Raw genomic sequence first — 22188 nt, 5'->3', positions numbered from 1 at the left:
AGCCCATTTTTGGAAAGTAGAAACCCCAAGCTATTTGCCGATAGGCATGTTGAGTCCATGGAATATTTTATATTTTGCCACAAGTCTTGCGACAATGATGAGTGATGAGATCAAATATGGAGCTTTTCGGCCACAACCATAAACAATGCATTTGGAGAGGAGTCAACAAGGCCTATGATGAAAAGGTACACCATTCCTACTGTGAAACACGGAGGTGGATCACTGATGTTTTGGGGATGTGTGAGCTACAAAAAAGGCACAGGAAATTTGGTCACAATTGATGGCAAGATGAATGCAGTATGTTATCAAAAAATACTGGAGGAGCATTTGCATTTAATCAGGAAGCTGCGCATGGGACGTACTTGGACATTCCAACATGACAATGATCAAAAACACAAGGCCGAGTCGACCTGTCATAGCTACAGCAGAAAAAAGTAAAGGTTCTGGAGTGGCCATCTCTGGGGAGATCTCAAAAACGTGCAGTTCATGCAAGACAGCCCAATAATTTCCAGGAACTGGAGGCTTTTTGTCAAGAGAAATGGGCAGCTTTACCATCTGAGAAGATAAAGAGCCTCTTCCACAAATACCACAAAAGACTTCAAGCGGTCATTGATGTTTAACCACTTGCCCACCAGGTGAATTCTGGCACTTCTCTCCTTCATGTGAAAATCACAATTTTTTTGCTAGAAAATTAATCAGAACCCCCAAACATTATATATTTTTTTTTAGCAGACATCCTAGGGAATAAAATGGCAGTCATTGCAATACTTTTTGTCACACCGTATTTGCGCAGCGGTCTTACAAGCGCACTTTTTTTGGATAAAAATCACTTTTTTGAATTAAAAAATAAGACAATACATTTTGCCCAATTTTTTTATATATTGTGAAAGATAATGTTACGCCGAGTAAAATGATACCCAACATGTCACGCTTAAAAATTGCGCCCGCTCGTGGCATGGCGTCAAACTTTTACCCTTAAAAATCTCGATAGGCGACGTTTAAAAAATTCTACAGGTTGCATTTTTTGAGTTGCAGAGTAGGTCTAGGGCTAGAATTATTGCTCTCACTCTAACGATCGCGGCGATACCTCACTTGTGTGGTTTGAATACCGTTTTCATATGCGGGCGCTACTCGCGTATGCGTTTGCGTTTGCTTCTGCGCGCGAGCTCGTCGGGACGGGGCGCTTTAAAAAATTTTTTTTGGGTTTTCTTATTTATTTTTATTTAGTTTTATAATTTTTTACACTGAAGAAAAAAAAAAAAAAAAAAAATTGATCACTTTTATTCCTATTACAAGGAATGTAAACATCCCTTGTAATAGAAAAAAGCATGACAGGTCCTCTTAAATATGAGATCTGGGGTCAAAAAGACCTCAGATCTCATAATTAGACTTAAATGCAAAAAAAAAAAAAATAAAAAAAAAAAAAGTCATTTTTTCAAATGACAAAAAAAAAAAATGTTTCTTTAAGAGGCTGGGCGGGACTGACGTTTTGACGTCACTTCCGCCCAGCAGAGCTATGAGGACGGGTGAAGGAGATTTCTCCTTCAGTCCCGTCCCCGCTCAGCTGCCGGACACATCCGATCCCCTCCGCCGCTACCGCCGGCTCCGGTAAGCGGCGGAGGGCGCGGGAGAGCGGCGGGAGGGGGGGGCCCTCTCCCGCCACCGATAACGGCGATCTCGCGGCGAATCCGCCGCGGAGACGGCCGTTATCGTGTACACCACCGCCCCCTGAAAAGATGAATATCTCGGTTGTGGCAGCAGCTGCTGCCGTTATCGAGATATTCAACTTTAAAAACAGGACGTCTTTTTGACATGGGGCGGTGGTCAAGAGGTTAAAGGCATTAAGAACGTATGTAAACTTTTGATTAGGGTCATTTGGGTTTCTAAAAAGTGAAAAAAAACAGTGCAGCGCAAACAAAGAAAATATAGACAATAAATAAATAAATTCATAAAAGAAAAGAATCCATGTAAATGAAAAGTCCATATAAAAGTGAAAATCCAGAAATCCAATTAATTTGTGGGCATAAAGTGCAGGTGATTTTGAGTGACCAAAGCAATATCCTCCACCGTGCAAAAGATGGCTTCTCACCTTACATATTCGACCTTAGGTGGTCACAGGGCATATAAATAGTAACCACAGGATCAAAATGAGATGTCCATGGGATGATTGGCAACTCAGAATTGGAAAAAAAATCTTTTCCAAATCAATTCCAGCAGTGTACTCCACGTTTACAAAACGTTTTATTCGGATGACACATTAAAAAATGGAGACTCACATGTAATGACACTCTAAGCCGAGTGTCAGCTGTTGAAGCGTGCAGTGCAATGCGGAGACAAAGCAGGCAGCGGCGATCGTAGGTGACGTCCTGCGTGGCTCCTCCCCCCATACGCGTTACATCCCGTGGGCGGGACTTCTTCAGCGCGGGGCAGGAAAAAACACAGTGCATTGCATGCTTCAACAGCTGACAATCGGCTTACAGAGTGTCATTACATGGGAGTCTCCATTTTTTATCGTGTCATCCGAATAAAACGTTTTGTATCAGAGAGCACTAGATCTCCTTTCTTTTATGGTGGAGTACACTGCTGGAATTGATTTGGAAAAGATTTTTTTTGCAATTCTGAGTTGCCAATCATCCCATGGATGTCTCATTTTGATCCTGTGGTTACTATTCATATGCCCTGTGACCTTCTAAGGTCGAATATGTAAGGTGAGAAGCCATCTTTTGCACGGTGGAGGATATTGCTTTGGTCACTCACATTCACCTGCACTTTATGCCGACAAATTGATTGGAATTCTGGATTTTCACTTTTTATATGGACTTTTCATTCACATGGATTCTTTTCTTTTATGAATTTATTTGTCTATATTTTCTTTGCGCTGCACCATTTTTCACTTTTTAGTTGCTTTGGGAATTTTTTTTTATGAATTTATCCGTAGTGCTGGCTTGCATATTTTCATACATTTTATTTCCAGTGCTGAATACCTCTTATTTTGCATATATCATTTGGGTTAAAAATAAGTAAACAGAGTTAATTGATAAATGGCTTCAGCAAAACACTAACCATGAGTGGGGAAAAAGAAAAAAAAAAAAAAAAAAGTTTGTTTCATCATTCATATTCTCAGAATTTATGATTTCTTGGCCATTTTTCAGTCAGGGTATGTAAACCTATGAACACACACACACACACACACTCTATAAAAAATTATATATATATATATATATATATATATATATATATATATATATATATATATATATATATATATATATATATATATATATATATATATATATATATATATATATATATATATATATATATTACACATACATACATACATACACATAACATATTAAAATTGCTGTTTAACTTGTAATGCTAACTGCCACCACTAGATGGCGCCACCTCACAGAAGGAAGAGCTTGGGACTTCACAAGGCCGCGGCCTCAATTACCGGCCGTCACAAGCCCGCCGCGCGGGAGGTGGGGTCGCACGGAGACACAGGATCCTGTGCCTCCGTGAGCCCCCACCGTGCGATCACGGCGGTCGGTAATTGAGGCCGCGGCTTCCTTCCTGGCGCCCGGATATTGTTAACCCCAGAGACACACACACACACACACACACACACACACACACACACACACACACACACACACACACACACACACACACACACACGGAACTATTGCTACGGGATAAATAAAAAAAAAGACAAAAAAAGCACAATTAAAGAAAACATTTTTTATTAGCATTGTTAAGGCAATGCAAATATTTTTTGCAGTATACAACCCCAACCAAGCATCAAGCTAGGCAATCCACATATACACATGTCTATACTGTACACATGTGCAGAAAAATTCCTCTCAATCTTTCAAAAATTTTAACCAAAAAAAAATAAAGTTTCAGAAAAAGAAAAAAAAAAAAAGAAGACACGCCCAGTTTATAGTTTTAGAAAATTAACAGCTCTGAAAAAGCAGAGCATCAAGAACAGCAAACAAGACATTGAATAATTAAAAATAGTGCATTGTTAATGCCCCGCATGAGCACGTGATTGACTCTTGTTTCTAGCTGTGTATGAGAAAGGTAAGATAGCTGGAACTAAAAGAAAACACCACAACCTGTTACATTTAGATAGATGTTAAGTCATTTCCATTTTGATGCAGAGTGCCCTGCAGTACTTAGTAACCGTAGTATTGAACTAAATTCCCTTTTCGAGCAAGTTGACTGTTATTGAAACTGATTATAGTGCATTCACAAGTGAAAATACCTTTATCATTTTAAAGCACTTGAAGACTTTCCTACCTTTGATAAGAACCCCCCCTCCCCCTGAAAAAAATAAAAAGAAAATGTTTTTTGACCAGATTTGTTGTGCATAGTAAATATATGCTTTCCGATGGCAGTTTACGTTTAAAAACATCAAAATATAAAGCAGTTTGCATGAAATCTTGCTTGCACAAATGAAACTCCCCAATTAAGAATGTTGGCTCATTGCAATTCTTTATAGAGCTAGTGGTAAAATTTACACCAAAAAGGAAAATACTTCAATTATATTGTTTGATATCCAGCATGACTTCTCCTTCTTCCAATGAGATATGCAATCAGCACAATTAAGACGAGACCAGCAAGAGCAGCACCAACCACGATGGGCACCAACATGCCATTCTGATCTTCTGCACATTCCACAGCTAGAAGACAAATTTGTGAGAAGAATAAGACAAGGTAGTTGTAACCTCAATTCACAGAACCGATAATACAGTCTTCAAGCTGTACCCCGGCCAGAATATCAAATACACAGTTAAAAAATAATTTATATATAGGAATTCTTTTACCTGTCAAAGCATTTGTAAATCTATACAATGACGGGAATTTACCAAGAGTAGTGCATAGAGCACACCAGCCATCTTCTAGCTTTCTTTTTAAAACCCTCCTATCTTTTACAGCCAAGGAAGCTGCCATCTTGGCCTCTCTTCAATGTGCAGTTGATTTGGTGCTGCACATGTGATCAGTTATGACATCAGCCATTTGATGGCTGGACAGTGACAGAGTACAAGCAATGGACAGTCATCAAGGCATGCCTTGAATGCAGCCGTTCTAGTAAACAGTTAAATCAGGTTTAGATACATTTTAACTAAACAAACTGAAGAAAGAAGCTCTGCTGGTTTGCATAATGATCACAACTGCTTTAGTTCTACTAAACTCCCCGCCAATGCTGCTTGTGATGCAGCCACCCCTGTGGGGCATCGCACCCAGCTCTAGGACCTCCATTGCATCTACAGCAGAACCTGGACACATATATGCCAACTTGCTGACTGCACAACAAAGGTGCATGAAGTTGCAGCCAAGTCGCACTGACATCAGCTTTGAAATTGTGCGATTTCAAGTGAAGTTGTACAATTTCAAAGCCGCATTTAGGGTGAACCAGGGGTTCGATGCTTATAAAAAAAAAAAAAAAAATTATGTATTTGATTGATTAGGGTTTCATGACTATTAATGAGAAACTGTCAGCACGAAGACTGCCTTCACGCCTCCTTCTAAAGATGCTAGTTGCCTGGTCATTTATGACAGTCTAATATCTTTTTTTTGTTTAGGATTTCAAAGGAGATTTATGGATACAGCATATGCGTTCATTTTAGAACATCTGCTTTGTAATAGCAGTAAACACCCATAGTTATTTTTGACAATCCAATAAAATGTTACTTGGAAAATGAGTGCTGCTGGTTATCTCTTTACACAACTTTTTGGATTCCCTGCATGGGTTACAATTTCTCTTCTGCCGTTTACATTTAATTTCTAGGGCTACATTTCCTATGATACCTTGCAGTCTGTAGGCAGCGATTCATGTACTGACTGTGCCTCCTGAAACTCCTCAACTTTTGAAAGAGTGGGGTTTTTTATTTTTTTTAACCACTTCCGGACCGCCTGTTATACGTCGGTATTTTGACAATAAATACTGGGGTTAGGGCAGCAAGTAGCTGCCCCAACCCCAGTATTTTCTTCAACAGCAGGGGGTCCACTTTAAGATAAAAGTGGTCTGCGCTAGTTTTTTTTTAAATGGAAAATGTAAAAAATAAAAATAAAATAAATCAACTATGGAGATTAAGTGTCAAAGTTTGTTGCCATTTCACAATATAAAAAACTTTGAGCGATAAAACACAACCACTAGGTGGTGGTGTTCAAAGTGGTAATAAAGGCAGATTTATTTTTTGATATGCATCTGTATTCAATGCAAACATGCTATCAAATTGCTAGTGTGTGGATTCTCAAATGCACATTTGCTATATTGTCTTTTAAAATGTGTCTGAGCAATAAAACACAACCACTGGGTGGTGGTTTTCAGACACACTGTAAAAGACAATATAGCAAATGTGCATTTGAGAATCCACACACTAGCAATTTGATAGCATTTTTGCATTGAATACAGATACATATCCAAAAAAACAAACACATTTCTTCATGAAATTTAGGCCATGCTACATATTTTTGTTAAACAAATTAAAAATTATCCCAATAAGCGCATATTGATTGTAGAAGCTATAACTTTTGCTCAAACCAAAACTATGGGATATTTTTATTTGCAATTTTATTTTACTAGTAATGGTAGCGATCAGCGACTTAAAGCAGGACTGCGACATTGCGGTGGACAAAAAAAAGACACTGACACGTTTTGGGGACCCGTGACACAAATACAGTGATCAAGGCCAAAAAAAATAAAAATATGCACGGTCACTGTAATAATGACATGGCTGGGACGGTGTGAACATCAGGGGCAATCAAAGGGTTAAATATATGCTTCAGTTGTGCTTACTGTGGGGGAGGAGGTGCTTTGACTAGGGTTAGGCAGAGATCAGTGTTGCTGCTTAGCAGAATCAAAGCCTTCCCCGCTGGCAGAACGTCAATCTGCCTTGTTTACACAGGCAGACTGCCGTTCTGCTTGTACCCCGAATGCTTGGTGGGTCCCGGCAGACATCAAATCTACCAGACCCGCCGACTGGCTCCAGGTGTGTCTAATCACAGAGAGAGCAAGTCGCTGGTAGCACGCACCCCAGACCCGGAAGTGACAGATCACATACTAGGTACATGATCTGGCACAGAGTGGCCGCCCTGACACATTAAATGTATGTGGGGCGGTCACCAAGTGGTTATCTTAGGCGACTACAGCAGTTGGATGCCCCTAGCATAAAGCCGTTTCTTTTGCAAATGTAGGGGCATTACACACAAACTCTATAGTAAAATACACACAAGCCCCATCTGTCATCAAGCAAAACAACTTTGATGGAGGCCGTCATTGGGACCACCAATTTAAAATGAGGTCACAGCCTTGTAGTGGCAAGTTCCAGCAGACTTGTTTTCCAGTGCACAAGCATGGTCTACTCATTATGGTAATTGCTACTGCATTAGGCATATGACAGATTTACTCTGAATTCCTTGTATGGGGGTAATTTTTTTTTCTTCCAGATTAAAAAGTCTGCATAGTTGCAGTCCTGTTCAGAATGGTGTAAAACGTGACATGGTTTGTGCAATTTAAACTGTAACCAAGTGACTGATATTTCTAATTATATGTGCTCCTTTGATCTGCCAACCTGTTTCAGCTACACTTAAAAAGTTCTATGATGTTCTATTACTGCACTACTTTATTAGAAGAGTTGCACGTCAGGGATATACTACCAACAAACTAGTAACAGTCTTCTGTGGCATGTAAATGGAGCTGAAGTCACGTCATCCCACAGCGGCCATTCAAAATGAACAAAGACCAGCACCCAAGTCAGGGAGAGGATGCAGACTTAAAGCTGGTTTACAGGAGGCAAGTATGCCAACTTTAGTTCTGCTTTAACCATCATTCCTTTACACCAAATAAAATAAAAAATGTATTGGGGTCTTACCGGGTCCAAACTTGTTTTCATTTATATCAAAGGCCTGGATCTGAAGGTTGTAGGTGTCAATAGAAAAGTTTTCTGTTATCTGGAAAGTTTGCTTACTGTTACATTTGTATGACTTGCGCTCTGTAGTCTGCAGGTACAAAAGACTACCATTTTCTTGAGTAAACTTGGGTACTGCAAGATCAAAAAAAAAAAAATTAAAAAAACACTTAAGAACTGTCCGACTATTAGAAACAACCGAAATGTATCACATCACACCAGTGAGTTAGTTGTATCCATAATGAAGAGAAAATACCTTTTGCATCATCAATAGTGGTACTAAGATTGACTTCTCCAAGGTAAAATTTGCTAACAGTTGTGTTCTGAAAGGGAATAACAAACTTTAATAAATGGAAACACTATAGAAAATTAGGACATTTCAACTATCAATTTCAGGACAAAACCTACATGAAAATATACACCAATTTTATGAAAACAGAACTGCATTTAAAAGGATATTTTCACTCAACTTTATGTGTAGGTGATCAAGGTGTTTAGTGAACAAAAAGAAATAACCAAGTATACAGTTCTATCATAACCATTTTCACCCTTCCCCCAACCAATGCGGTCTATCCAGAGTGAAAGAAAGGATTTCACAAATCAACCAAAGATTGAAATTCTTGGCGACATAGTTAGCCAGGCTGAAAAAAGACTAGGCCATCCAGTTCAACTAAGAACTAACACAAAAAGAAAACCTCCAAATATACAATTCTATACTCACAGTTGATCAAGAGGAAAAAAAAAAACAAACACACACACACACGATCCGGTGTGCTCCGGGGGGGGGCGACCTTCTTGATCTCCCAGGAGGAAATGTAGTGCTTTCACACTGGGGCAGTGCGCTTGCAGGACGGGAAGAAAAGTCCTGCAAGTAGCATGGAGCGGTGTATACCTTTCCTCGGTCGCTAGCAGGGGGTTAAAAAGTGCCCTACTAGCAGCCGAAAAGTGCCGCTAAAACTGTTGGCGCTTTACCGCCAACACCCCCCCTCAGTGTGAAAGTAGCCTTATGGAGCCCCTAAAGAGTCACACATAGTCGATTTAAAAGTTCAGTTGTCGTGTTGGCAGACCATGTTGGTCTGTATGTTTTCTCTACAATTTGAGAAAGGGCCTGTTAGGACCTGGCAAGCCACTAGGAGGATGCACGCCCCGCATGAAACTACATGGCCCACGTTTATTTGTACATGGCTGACTCACTTACCTGCATGCCTGCCTTCACCCTGATCTCCATTTGTTAATTTACTATTTAATGCTTTAAATTTATCTACGGCCTATTTCACACCAGTGGACGGTTCAGTTATTCAGCAGGACCCCTTCAGACCATGCATTGTTTCTTATGGAGCGGCATGCAATCAAGACAGATGCATATGGGGATACAATCCCCATCCATCCAGCAGATCAGATGATAGCCGGATGGAAACTGGTGGGCAGTCAGTTTCCATTGCACTGCCCTATACAGAACAGCAGGCAGAGCAGATAAGGACCGGTCATCTGCCTGCTCAGCTGGGATCAGCAGAGAGACCCCTTGCCGAGCAGGTAGATCCACTTGATGGATTGCAGTCTGTCTGAAAGGGGCCTTAGTCGCTTGTGGTTCTCCCATAGAAAGTCCAGGATCTAGACAATAGCGTAAAAAGGTTGGTTGTCCTGCACAGGAAAGATATCTGGGTCCCGCAGTGATTAGTCTCCATCAGCCCCCTCCCCCCTCCTTTTTAGGCATTTGTTCAGACAGCAATTTTCACTCTTACTCCTTTTCCATAGGAGCAAGCAAGCATACGGATATCTCAAGGAACTCGATTCTCATGAGCTCACGATTGACAATAATGTTCATTGTTTTTTCTGCTATGCAACCTGGAAGGGTTATCCTGGGAAACACACACTACATTGCCAAAAGTATTGGAATGCCAGCCTTTACACGCACACGAACCTTAAATGCATCCCAATCTTAGTCTGTAGGGTTCAATATTGACTTCAGGGCTTTTCGGACCCGATACGCAAGCTACTGCTGCATGAGGCTTCAAATAATACAGCCCTACCCCACAGCAATGCTCACTGCAAAATCTTTTCCATTTGGCAACCATGGCTTGGTGGTCCCGAGCTTGCACCTCCCCAATTGGTCCCAAACAAGCTCCTACAGGTGTGAAAGGCTACACTATCCTAGGTTCATGCCCTAGTGTCCGTTTATGCCCATGATCTGGGTTTTACAGCAGAAGCCTCCCATCACCAATTCATTGCAAGTTTATGACATGGTCCTTAGCATTTTCACTTTATTGGATAGCAGACCTACTTGCCATGGACAGCCTTATGGTCGCATTTTCTATACCTTTTGCTTTTTCTTATGGTTTTCTGCAACTGTGTTGCTTTCTCAATTTCCCAAAAGTTTTGGGAATACCACAATGAATTAGTAATACACTCCTATTATGATGCAGGTATATCCCACAGAGCCGGATGGCTCACTTATAAAATGTTTTACTGATTCCTGTCTGTATATTTGTACCTAATTTTATGGCACAATAAAAAACTTTTTTTTTTATTTTTTATCAAAGTTGAATATGGTCCTTGCTATAGCTATAGTTTACAACTTCCAAAGCCTGACTGGAAAACTCCCAGAATGTTGCTAGGATGTTACCAAGTAAGGCCTAGGCATCACTGCTCACGTCCACCACCACAGGAGTGATTTTTTTTTTTTTAATTCAATTCCCCTCACATGCCCTCTTCCTTAAAGCGGTGGTTCCCCTAAAAATAAAGTTTTGACATTGCATTTGGTATAATAATTACAGTTAGAATCGGCTGGTTATATGTAAATAATACCTCCGTACGTAGCGTTTGTATTATTCGTTCCCACCGCCACTTCCGGGTACGATGCTGGCGGTGGGCGTTCCTTATTGATGGACAGGCATCCGACCGACGCATCCATCGCGTCACGAGATGCCGAAAGAAGCCGAACGTCGGTGCGGCTCTATACGGCGCATGCACAACGACGTTCGGCTTCTTTCGGCATCTCGTGACGCGATGGATGCGTCGGTCGGATGCCTGTCCATCAATAAGGAACGCCCACCGCCAGCATCGTACCCGGAAGTGGCGGTGGGAACGAATAATACAAACGCTACTTACGGAGGTATTATTTACATATAACCAGCCGATTCTAACTGTAATTATTATACCAAATGCAATGTCAAAACTATTTTTAGGGGAACCACCCCTTTAAGGCAGTAATTCTGAGATCAGCATTTGAGAGCTTGTTCCTGTGACAGTGGAGGTGATCAGTAATGACTAGGCCTCACATGGTAACATCCTGGGAGTATTCCAGTCAGGCTTATGGAGGTACAGTGGAAATAAAAAGTCTACAGACCTCTGTTTAAATGGTCCATCTTTTTTTACATCACAGAAACCCAAGATAAACCATTTCAGAATTTTCTACCTTTAATGTGACATATAAACTGTAAAAACAAACTAAAATCTTTTAGGTGGAGGCAAGTAAAAAAAATAAAAAAAATAATTAGGGCTGCATAAGTGTGCACACCCTTAAACTAATACTTTATTGAAGCATCTTTTGATTTTTCTACAGCACTCAGTCTTTTTGGGTATGAGTCTATTAGCATGGAACATTTTGACTTGGCAATATTTTTCTTCTTTGCAAAAACACTCCGAATCTGTCAGATTGCGAGGGCATCTCCAGGGCACAACCCTCTTAAGATCACCCCACAAATTTTCAATCAGATTCAGGTCCGAGCTCTGGTTGGGCCATTTCAAAACCTCTTTTGGTGAAGCCATGCCTTGTTGATTTGGATGTATGCTTTGAGTCATCTTCATGCTGAAAGATGAAGCTCCTGTTCAAGTTTCTGAAGCCTGAAGTTTTTGTGCCAATACTGACTGGTATTTGGAACGGTTCATAAATTCCCTCTACATTGACTAAGGCCCCTGTTCCAGCTAAATAAAAAACAACCCCAAAAGCATGCTGCTACCACCACCGTGCTTTCCTGTGGGCATGGTGTCGTCCCTTTTGGTGATCTGCAGTGTTTTTGTGCCAAACGTTTCTTTTGGAATTATGGCCAAAAAGTTCAACCTTGGTTTCATCAGACCATCACACATTTTCCTACATGCTTTTGGGAGACTTCAGGTGCATGGTTTGCAAAATTTGACCATCTGATTATGGAATTATTTGAAACCCTTTGGCTGTTCTTGACACCATCAAACAGCATCTGTTCTAAAAAAAAAATGTTTACCATCAGGTTTTACCTTTGGACAAGAGTGTGAAAACATAAATCTCTGCTGCAAACTGGATTGGGACATCATGTAGAAAGAATAAACATCCCGAGAGCAACGATAGGTGGCGGATACCTTAGGCAAAAAATCTGGTTCCATTTTCATTACAATTTGGTCTGGGAAGACTAACTGAATAGTAGGCTCCCTTAATGAAAAAAAAAATTGAAACTCACTGATCTAGCAGGCCAAAGTCCTTGCCACCAGAAGAATAGTCTGAAGTGTAAAATGTTAAGGTCACTGGATCCAAAGGTTCCTTTGTCAAAAGTCTGTAAAACTACCGAGAGGTCCCATTAGATCTGGCTAGTGCCCTAAAAAAGAAAAATCTGGTAGCGAAGAGTTTATTTAACAAAAGATATTTCCACTCAAAGCTGCTACCTGCACCTGGAATGTGCCAACGCTGTGTCAGCTCCATTATGCTAAAATTCCAAAACGCAAAGAACTGCTGAAAGTCCCAGGGATATGTGAGCACATAGATCACCAAGGGTTCATCCCTCCTGCTTAGGGAGTAAAACACCAGCAGATTTGCATCCTACTGACTCAGATAGGTTCACCTAACTTTTAAATATCCATTTTGGAAAAAAATAAATAAAAAAATGTAACACTTCCCGATTTAGGGTCCACTCTGCCTCGAATGTATGATGCCTAGAAGATCGACAGTGCCCTTTAAATGCACTGTCAACAGTGATGCTCAGAAACAAAATTTGAACATGCTCCTGGTGCCTCCCTGCTTATTGAAATGGGCCGCAGCTGAAGATGGGGCCAGTGCAATGTCTCTCAATTCTCTCCAAATGGAGGGTCTTGCGGCATCATTATTTGTTCTAGTACCATCATCTGATCCCAAGGTGCTGGCATCAGTAGCTGATCTCCTATTCACAGCAACCCTGCTAAGGTTTGTGTAATTTCCCTACTACCAGAGGGAACTTTTCATCTGGCTAGGAATCTTCACCCTGGAATCTAAGGAATGTGGTTATTCCTATACCATTCATTCAGGCCAGAAAGAGCTCAGCTCCCACACAGTTCTTGTAGTGCTCCTGCCATGCTGGAGAGAACACTAAAACTGAGGATCTGTGGGGAGGAACCTCCTTTTACAGATGGACATGTTGTAGGAGGTGCTGTCCTAAAAGAGGTTTAGGTAGAATAGGATATTTTTATAGTTAATCTAGAGAACAAAAAGCAGATACATATTTAGGGGCTCATTATACTTGCCAGTGTGAAGTTGAACGAGAGGAAAACTTCCTTAGAGGAAAGGGTCAGGGATGCTGAGCCATTAAGGCACTTGCCATCGACGCTCATGTTTTTCGGAATAATATTTATTTCCTTAAAAACCACCTGAAAGATAAAAATGCAAGTATGTATAGCCAAATCCTTTAGGTTTTGGAAAGAGTGAAAGGGAAATCCATTGCAATAAGATGTCAAGTTTGTAACAGAATGGGGAAAGTGAACCACACATTTACCCCTGCATTCAGAAGGAAAAAATAAATAAATAAATAAAAAAAAAAAACAAAGGAAGAAGGGAGTATCCCTACACTGCCATCTGGCAACTCCAGGCTTCCTTATGCCACATACTAAGCTAAGAGGCTGTAAAAAAATATACACACACACACACACACACACACACACACACACACACACACACACACACATATGTGTGTATGTCCCTTCTTAACCAATTGCATCACCAAGCTACTAGTTTACTCCCCTATCTCTCTCCCCAACCTATGCAACTCCCCCCCCCCCCCTACCATCACTGACCACTCAGTGTCCCCTCACCCAGCTACAAAAAGCACAAAGATCATCATTCAATATAGTAACATACACAGCCATCCGCTGCTCTTTCCAAGACTTCTTGCTATCTAGCTTCATCACCTCTTCCTATGCTTGCCTCTAGGACTTCTATGGACACAGCATGTTAAAAAAAAACACACACACACACACACCCCAAACACTTCATATGGGTACAGAATTGCATGACTAATTTGCATTCAAGAAGTGACAGTGCTACACACTTACTTTACCATCTGATCTGAGGTAGGTGAGATTAAGCTGCAAGCCCACTTTTGCCAATAAACAAGCTGCCCCAGTAGAATCGTTAACTCTATATTCCCCAACATCCGGTTGTTTTACTGGCACAGTGGTTGGCGAAGGAGCTGGAGCACTGGTGGGAGCACTGGTGGGAGCACTGGTAGGAGTTGCATCTTCACTGCAGCGAGATTCTATATAAAATAAAAGCATAAATAAATACTAAAGTTCTTTACAAGAATTGTCATATTCACTTTTATTCCCCCCATCTAGCAAGACCAGTGTGACACTATGCTTGGTAATGACCTCTGCAGCAGGGCATATATAGGGTCTTCTGCGGGTAAAGTTCATAATACAAAATAAGTCTTCAGGGGAGACACGCCCAAAAATCACATAGGGGACTTTGTCCCCTATGTGATGGTAGAAAGAAAAAAAAAAAAAAAAAAAAAGTTACATTGTAAAAAAATAACCCTCCACATACAAATGTAAGCTCATGTGTCAAAGGCGGGCATGAATTAAAACATCGATTGCTCAGAGGGACCCGAGCTGCAGAATATCCCTGTATCAGTGAAATTTAAGTACTTGGGCGTATGGGTCACACCGCAACCGCGTGATTATATCAATCTGAACCTCTCCCCCCTACTGAACCGGATTAGAGACAAGGCGAAAATATGGTCAAAACTGAAAATGTCCCTAGTAGGTAGGGTAAATCTTATAAAAATGATTTTTATGCCACAGCTCCTGTATATCCTTCATAATACCCCGATGGTAATCCCATTGAAGTACTTTAGGATAATAAATTCCCTATTCAGGGCCTTTCTCTGGCTTAACAAGTCCCCTAGAATCAAACTAGAACAGTTACAGAAGCCCAAGGAGCTGGGAGGGCTCGCCCTTCCTAATCCGTGGCTTTACTATCTGGCAGCCCAATTACAGCACATTGCCCGGTGGGTGTCGGGAGGTCGCGGAAGGGATCCTGTAAATGATTTGTTGAGGCACACCACAGGCGCAGATACAGTAATTATGGGCCTAGAAGCATTACAATTTGCCAAATCTAATAAACGCTTTCCCACATATGCTTTGATCCAAAAAATTTGGAACAAGGCACGACAGCTACAGGATGTTGAGGGTTTTACAAGGCACAGCCCCATATGGAAGAACCAGTATTATAAGGAATTGGCTCAGCTGACCTGTGAGGAGAGATGGAGACGGATGGGGGTGACACATTTGGTCCACATTTTGTCGGGCGGTAGGCTACGTTCCTTTGCGGAATTACAGGAGAGATTTGGACTCCCTCAGTCCATGCACTTCTATTATTTACAGCTCAGGCATGCCGTTAGGGCCCAAGCGGGAGATAACCCCTGGACCCTCTCCTCTGCCCCGATCTTCCAATACATGTCGGGAGTGAAATGTTTTCGGGGTTTTATCTCAGATTCATACTCCATGTTGCGGTCCTCGTTTCTGCCGGGGTTTCCTGCAAAAGGTGCTGTCTTCTTGGGAGAGGGACGTTGGTATCTTCGAGGAGGATCAATGGGAGGGAGCATTGCAGGCAGTTCAGGGGTGTTCACTTAACGCTGCACAACGTCTATCACAATTGTATATTTTGATGAGGGTACATTACACGCCTGCAAGATTGTTTAGAATGGGCCTGGGGGAAGATGATATCTGTCCCAGATGTGCACGAGACCGTGGGGACCTCATTCATTTAATGTGGAGGTGTCCCAAGTTACACCTATACTGGAGTGGGGTTCTTAGTACTCTGTCCGCGGTGTTTTCGGCCACGGTCCCCCGGGACCCGAAGGTCTGTGTCCTGGGGATCCTGGACGATATACCGGTGGAGGACAATCCTAAGCAGGCTATTGGTAGGGCCCTTTTCCAGGCCAGTAAACTCATTCTTCATCATTGGAAGGCGATTGAGCCTCCCAAGATTAATGAATGGATAGCACAGATGGGAGTCACGTTACGCCTGGAAAAGTATATTTATCAGCACAGGGGCCGACGGGGGAAGTTTGATCTCCTGTGGGCTCCATGGCTAGATACCCCTGGGATGGCACCTCTTGAATTGGTCCTGGAGAGACTATTGGTTTAGATGCTGAGGTGGGTGGCGGAAGCATGGTGCCGGAGTGGAGGATGGGGCTCAGTTAGGGCCTGGTGGGGGACGTGTGTAATAATGCCAATTGTATGGAGTGCGGAGGGAATCTCAACGTTTTGTTTTATAATGCTGTTCTCCCCTTCTCTCTTTTCTTGTTTGGGGGGGGGGGGGGATTGTTCTATGCAATGCCAAAAATTTTCTGGAATGACTGACCTAGTTTAGTACAAATATCCTGTACCTGTGATTGTTGTCATATGTGTCAATAAACATTCTTTTTTGAGAAAAAAAAAAAATTGCTATATACGCACGCCGAAATGAGAGCAATAATTCAAGCACCAGCCCTCCAATGCTATTGGAGGGTTGGTGTTTGACATGTTAGGTATCCAACATGTCATGTCGGGGGTGTAATACATATATATATATATATATATATATATCATTTATTTTATATTTTACCATGTTATATTGTGTCCCATAAAAATTGGAACTACCAGCATTTTCTTATTTTCTAGGGTGTCTGCTTTCAGGAGTGGAGGATGGGGCTCAGTTAGGGCCTGGTGGGGGACGTGTGTAATAATGCCAATTGTATGGAGTGCGGAGGGAATCTCAACGTTTTGTTTTATAATGCTGTTCTCCCCTTCTCTCTTTTCTTGTTTGGGGGGGGGGGGGATTGTTCTATGCAATGCCAAAAATTTTCTGGAATGACTGACCTAGTTTAGTACAAATATCCTGTACCTGTGATTGTTGTCATATGTGTCAATAAACATTCTTTTTTGAGAAAAAAAAAAAATTGCTATATACGCACGCCGAAATGAGAGCAATAATTCAAGCACCAGCCCTCCAATGCTATTGGAGGGTTGGTGTTTGACATGTTAGGTATCCAACATGTCATGTCGGGGGTGTAATACATATATATATATATATATATATCATTTATTTTATATTTTACCATGTTATATTGTGTCCCATAAAAATTGGAACTACCAGCATTTTCTTATTTTCTAGGGTGTCTGCTTTCAGAAAATATATATAGTGGAACATCGGATTGGGAGTAACGCAGTTAACGAGCGTTCCGCAATATGAGCACTGTATTTAAAAAAATCCTGTTTGCGAGTGTTGTCTCGCAAAACAAGCAGTATTCAAGCTAAAGCGGTGTGCAATACCGCGTTTGGTCTGAGGTGGGGGAGCGCCAAAGCCAACCTGAACTGCACCGTTCGAAAATGCTTAGTTCCCGAGCCTTTACAAGGTTTTCCCAAGTTCAGCCGAAGTGTCCTTGGGCCTTTCCGAGGCTCTCCGGCACCCCTCCCCCACCTTTGGCCACATGGGATATTGCATGCCATTAAAGTCAATGCGTAACAAATTATTTTCGTTTCTATTGACATCAAATGGGAAAACTCGCTTTGATACGCGAGTACTTTGGATTACGAGAGTTCTCCTGGAACGAATTATGCTCGTAATTCAAAGTTCCCCCAAAACATTACAGTGTAATTATGTAATCTTCAGGTCTAAAATAAAATGTTTTAAATGTGTGCAAAACATACTGCAAAAACGGTTCTGGCAGCGAAAGCGTTAAAGGATAAGTCCACCTTCAGGAACAGATTAAACCATTTTTTTTTTTTTTGCCTTTTGTGCAACCTAAGGTGAGAAGGTCCCCATACTAGTCGCTTCAGCACGGGGCTGTCCACACGGGCACGTAATTTATTCACAGAGTTCTGTGAATGAATTAACTACATGTACTGACATGCTTTGCAGCTCAATGAACTTCCACAGTGCTTTTGAGAGCTCTGGTAGTTCATTGATTCTTTCCATTAGTGTGACAAGTTTGCAGGAGTGCTGCATTGCACCAGAGATCTGCTGAAAGCTTTCCAGGGTCTATAATAAGAATAGCATATTTTTTAAACCCGCAAACAAATATGTGCATTAATTTTCTTCAAGTGGACATTCTCCTTTTATGAAGCAGACACCGGAGTTTGATTTGTCTGCTCAGCATGCAACTGACCACCCAAGTGCTTCAGTGGAGGTAACCTAAAGCAATATCATTTGTTTTGTTTTCTCATTGCCAACAGGTAAACTTGTAAAACATGCACCACGTCCAAGCAGTGACGAGAGGCTTCTCTAGAGTGTGTATCAGCTGAACAGAACGATGGCAAGACAACATCCTGGTTACGGTGAAAAGGAGACTACTCTGTGCAGAAGGAAAACATTAGGTGTTGGGACAACCTTATGAAAAAACAGGAAAGCTTCCTTACAAGACAATGCCATCAACTTTGATTCTCACCTAGCAGAAGTGAAGGCAACAAAAGAAAAAAACACCTTGCCAGGTGAGCTCTGCAAGGGGAATATCCCACATATTCAAAAGGGAGATTTTAGAAGAGCCACAAGTACCAGACTGAGATCCCACAGCATCAATGGAGAGCATCCAGGAGGAGCTAAATAAGCAACTACCTACACAAAGGCCTGCATCAAGGAGTTAGAGGTGAAAGGATTCTGAAAGAAGATAGCCAAGGCTGAAAATTTGTTCCTTGAGGGCAATACAAGACCAGATGCCGATTAAGACCCAACTGGAGAAAAGCCTGTATACATTTTACAGGATCGTCTACAATGAAAGTTTCTCTGCCGGCACCATGCAAAAAAGTAGGCCTTCCAAGTGCGATAGTATATTTTGAGAGACGTCGACTTCATATCTAGAAGTGTCATAAAGTTTCATTCTCTTCTAGCGTCATCCTTCATGAGAAAGCATGCGACATGAATTCATCACAAGAAGAGGAAATGATAGGCGGGACCGAGTGGGGCGCAGCAGAGCTGACTGGCTTGGACATCAACACTACATGAAAGTGTCAGCAAGAAGCCACATTCAGCTATGCAAACCAATCAGTGTTGGTCAGAGAGGATGGCTTCTGAATGGCTGGATTGGATAGTTGTTTCCAAATCAGTCATTTATAAAACTAAAAAGTGTATAATGCAAAAACCAAATGTCAGTAATTACAGAAATCTAGGGGAGAATATCACTTTTAAGTGGTTGTAAAACTTCTGAAATTAAAGATGAACAAAGCATATCCTATTAGTGTATTTGCCTTAATCCAAAAGCACCTAGTGCGATTTAGGCCTGCTTTGTCATTCCTGCGCTATCGGAGTCATTATGTTGACACTAGATGATCCTGGGAGACGGCCCTACCTTGCTACAGCACATGGCAAGTGACTGACAGCCTGAGCTGTGTATGTTTTGTTTTTCCCCCTAGGGGAAATAGGCAAGAAGTGTAAAAATAATTGGAGGGTGGGCTTTCCCTCCATTCTGCAATCATCTTACATTCAGTTCCCTGCTCCTTATGTATGCAACACTTGATCTCCACACCCTGCCTTCTGGAACTTAAAAGTCGTGTAAAGTGTGTGCTTTAGGAGGAAGGAAAGCTAAACAGATACAACTTACGAAGGAGAATTTGTTTAATCTTTGCGTATCACCTGAGGCTAGTTACTTCAGAGGGTATGTGTAAAGATTTACAACCACTTTAGGGCCAAGTTCTGGTCGAGTCCCGAATATAGGAAGGCCAGAATGTGAGAGCGTAATATCTGGGGTTGAAGTACCTGTGTTTGCACCAAGCAAAGGATTTCCAGGTACAATAAATCTTACTGCAAGTGGCTTTGCTTGCTTTTGCAAATAAACATATAATAGCTGATGAAGGATTCCCAGACAATTAAACGTTTTACTAAGATCCCTTTCACACTGGGGCGTTTTTCAGGCGCTTTAGTGTGAAAGCACTCGGGCTTTCACATTGGGATTGCAGATGCAGATTCTTTCAGGCGCATTTTTAACGCTAAAGTGCCTGAAAAACCCCCAGTGTGAAAGGGGTCTAAAGAGATGGCATAGCAGAAGTATCCCTAGGACTCATTCAGCTAGAACTAAACAGTGCAAAATTAGGCTTCTTTTTAGCAAAGCTGAAAACTAAAAAAGCCAAAGTAGGAAAATAAGCCCAAACTTTAACTTTCTTGATGAAAGAAGACATAAAATATTCATATAAAAAAAGTTCATGCACATAAAGAAATATGTCAAAACAAATCTATTATACAGAGCAAGCTATAGGACGGAGAGTGGAATAGTCCTACCATTTTTACTGTATGTGTTATTGTTCAGATATGCTTCCAACTTGACTGCATAAAATGTGAGGTTGACGTTTCCCAAAATGAGTTGATGTGGATTGATACAATGATAGACAAAGTTTGTTTTGGCAATTATTGCACTGTTATTCGTAGCTACTTCCTTAGTTCCTGAAATACAAAATTAAACTCAGATCTAGTCATGTGTACGTAAATAAAGCGCACTGCTACAACGTGACATCACAAAAATTCTCACCATTTTCAGCTGCGTCAGGGAAGCGAACTTTGTCGGAAAGATTATATGTAAATACAAGCTCATCAGCTTGATACTGTGCATCAGTCTTGGTGAAGTTTATGCTGAGGGAATGATTTCCAAACACAATAACTAGAAGCGGTGCTTCTTTATCTTTGCCACAAGTGCTGTTTGAACCTACAGTCGAATCGCCTGGTAACTCAAAGGATGCCTTCGCCTAGACAATCAGAAAAAGTAAATAAAGTAAAAGCTACATCATTTTAAAATGCCGTTTTAAAAACAATAAAAAGATGTTATACTAAAAGGAGGGGCTAAAAGGCCAACTTACACCACATTACCAAACAATACAAACATGCCTAAACTTGTAAATAAAAAAAAAAAAAGCTGTAAGGAGAAACAAAAGGAATCGCGCACCAGGGACACACTTGCATTATCAGCTTTTCATTGCCGACCCATAGCAAGGAAATCTATAAAAGCTAGAGAAGTCACTGGTAATGATGAATCTGGTCACATATGGATCAGTTATTCTTGATCAGCCAGAGGGCTGACTGAGAAAACTGAACCGATTCCCCCATCCACACACACAATATTGACAGAGGAATCCTCCCTACCAGGTTATTGTATTTTGTCCTCCGCTGTCTGAATTTACTGATCAGTGCTGCAGCCAGTCAATTGGCTACAACAGTGACCACATGAACATTTTCCAACAAGATGATTCAGGAGAAGGCAATCATTAATTTTTATATATAAAAATATCATGCAAAATCTCCTTGATGGGGGGGGGGGGGGGTGGGTGCACGGATTTATTATTTTTTCCACAGGAGCCTGCAAATCATTTCATCCATGAGCAATGGATCACAGCATTGCTCCCATAATCAGTGAATTATGACTGCAATGTCAGGCTCCTGCAGACAAGCATGGCACTGCAGTGCACTAATGCAAGAAAAATCGTGGCAATGTGTTACTGCAGTTTATTGGTGTAAATCAGGGGTGCCCAACCAGTGGCCCGGGGGCCACATGTGGCCTGCGGAGCCCTCTGATGTGGCCCGCAACCTCCTGCTCTGGGATGGAATAGAATACTGTTATTAAAGGTCAGTTTATTACTAAAATCACAGTGTATATATGGGTATCTCTGTTTTGCAGTGGTTACTGGGCTGCTTTTAAACTGATCTACAGGTGCAGAGCAGTTTACCTGCGGGTTACCTGCACTGAGCCAAAAACTTCTGTTATTACCTGCGAGTTTGGTGAGCTGTCTGAAAGTGCACCAAACCTGCAGAATATAATAGAAGTCTATTGCAAAGTGCAGGAAAGCCAAGGGTACACTGCGTTGCACCCGTGGTGCGAGTAAAGGGGGGTCCGACCAATTGGACCCTCCATTCATCTCTAAGTAGTGGCAGACATAAACCGACTTGTGTCCTACCTCCAATCCGATCCACTAAAAAATAAAAAAAATAAAAAAAAAGGGAGTATAGCAGAGCAGACACGGATATGCCATCCACCCGCTCCGCTCATTTTGCCCCGCGACCAGTTACCAAGTCGCTTAAGTGGCCCTGGCT

The 22188-nt window shown here is 41.5% G+C and overlaps 1 protein-coding gene across 1 annotated transcript in view; it reads right to left on the bottom strand.

Moving 5' to 3' along the window:
• Positions 1-3729: 3729 nt before the first annotated feature.
• The window catches only part of LAMP1 (lysosomal associated membrane protein 1), a 41111-nt gene continuing 22652 nt past the window's right edge, over positions 3730-22188 (bottom strand). The window contains exons 3-9 of the mRNA XM_040336252.1: positions 20636-20849; positions 20389-20550; positions 14190-14392; positions 13386-13508; positions 8176-8242; positions 7884-8054; positions 3730-4688 (exon numbers count right to left, since the gene is read on the bottom strand). Of these exons, the coding sequence (XP_040192186.1) occupies positions 4549-4688; positions 7884-8054; positions 8176-8242; positions 13386-13508; positions 14190-14392; positions 20389-20550; positions 20636-20849 (1080 nt within the window). The 3' untranslated portion in view covers positions 3730-4548. The remainder of the gene's footprint in view (positions 4689-7883; positions 8055-8175; positions 8243-13385; positions 13509-14189; positions 14393-20388; positions 20551-20635; positions 20850-22188) is intronic.

Source organism: Rana temporaria, chromosome 2 (assembly GCF_905171775.1).
Source record: "Rana temporaria chromosome 2, aRanTem1.1, whole genome shotgun sequence".
Classification (NCBI taxonomy): domain Eukaryota; kingdom Metazoa; phylum Chordata; class Amphibia; order Anura; family Ranidae; genus Rana; species Rana temporaria.
This window is presented reverse-complemented; position numbering and strand designations above follow the sequence as displayed.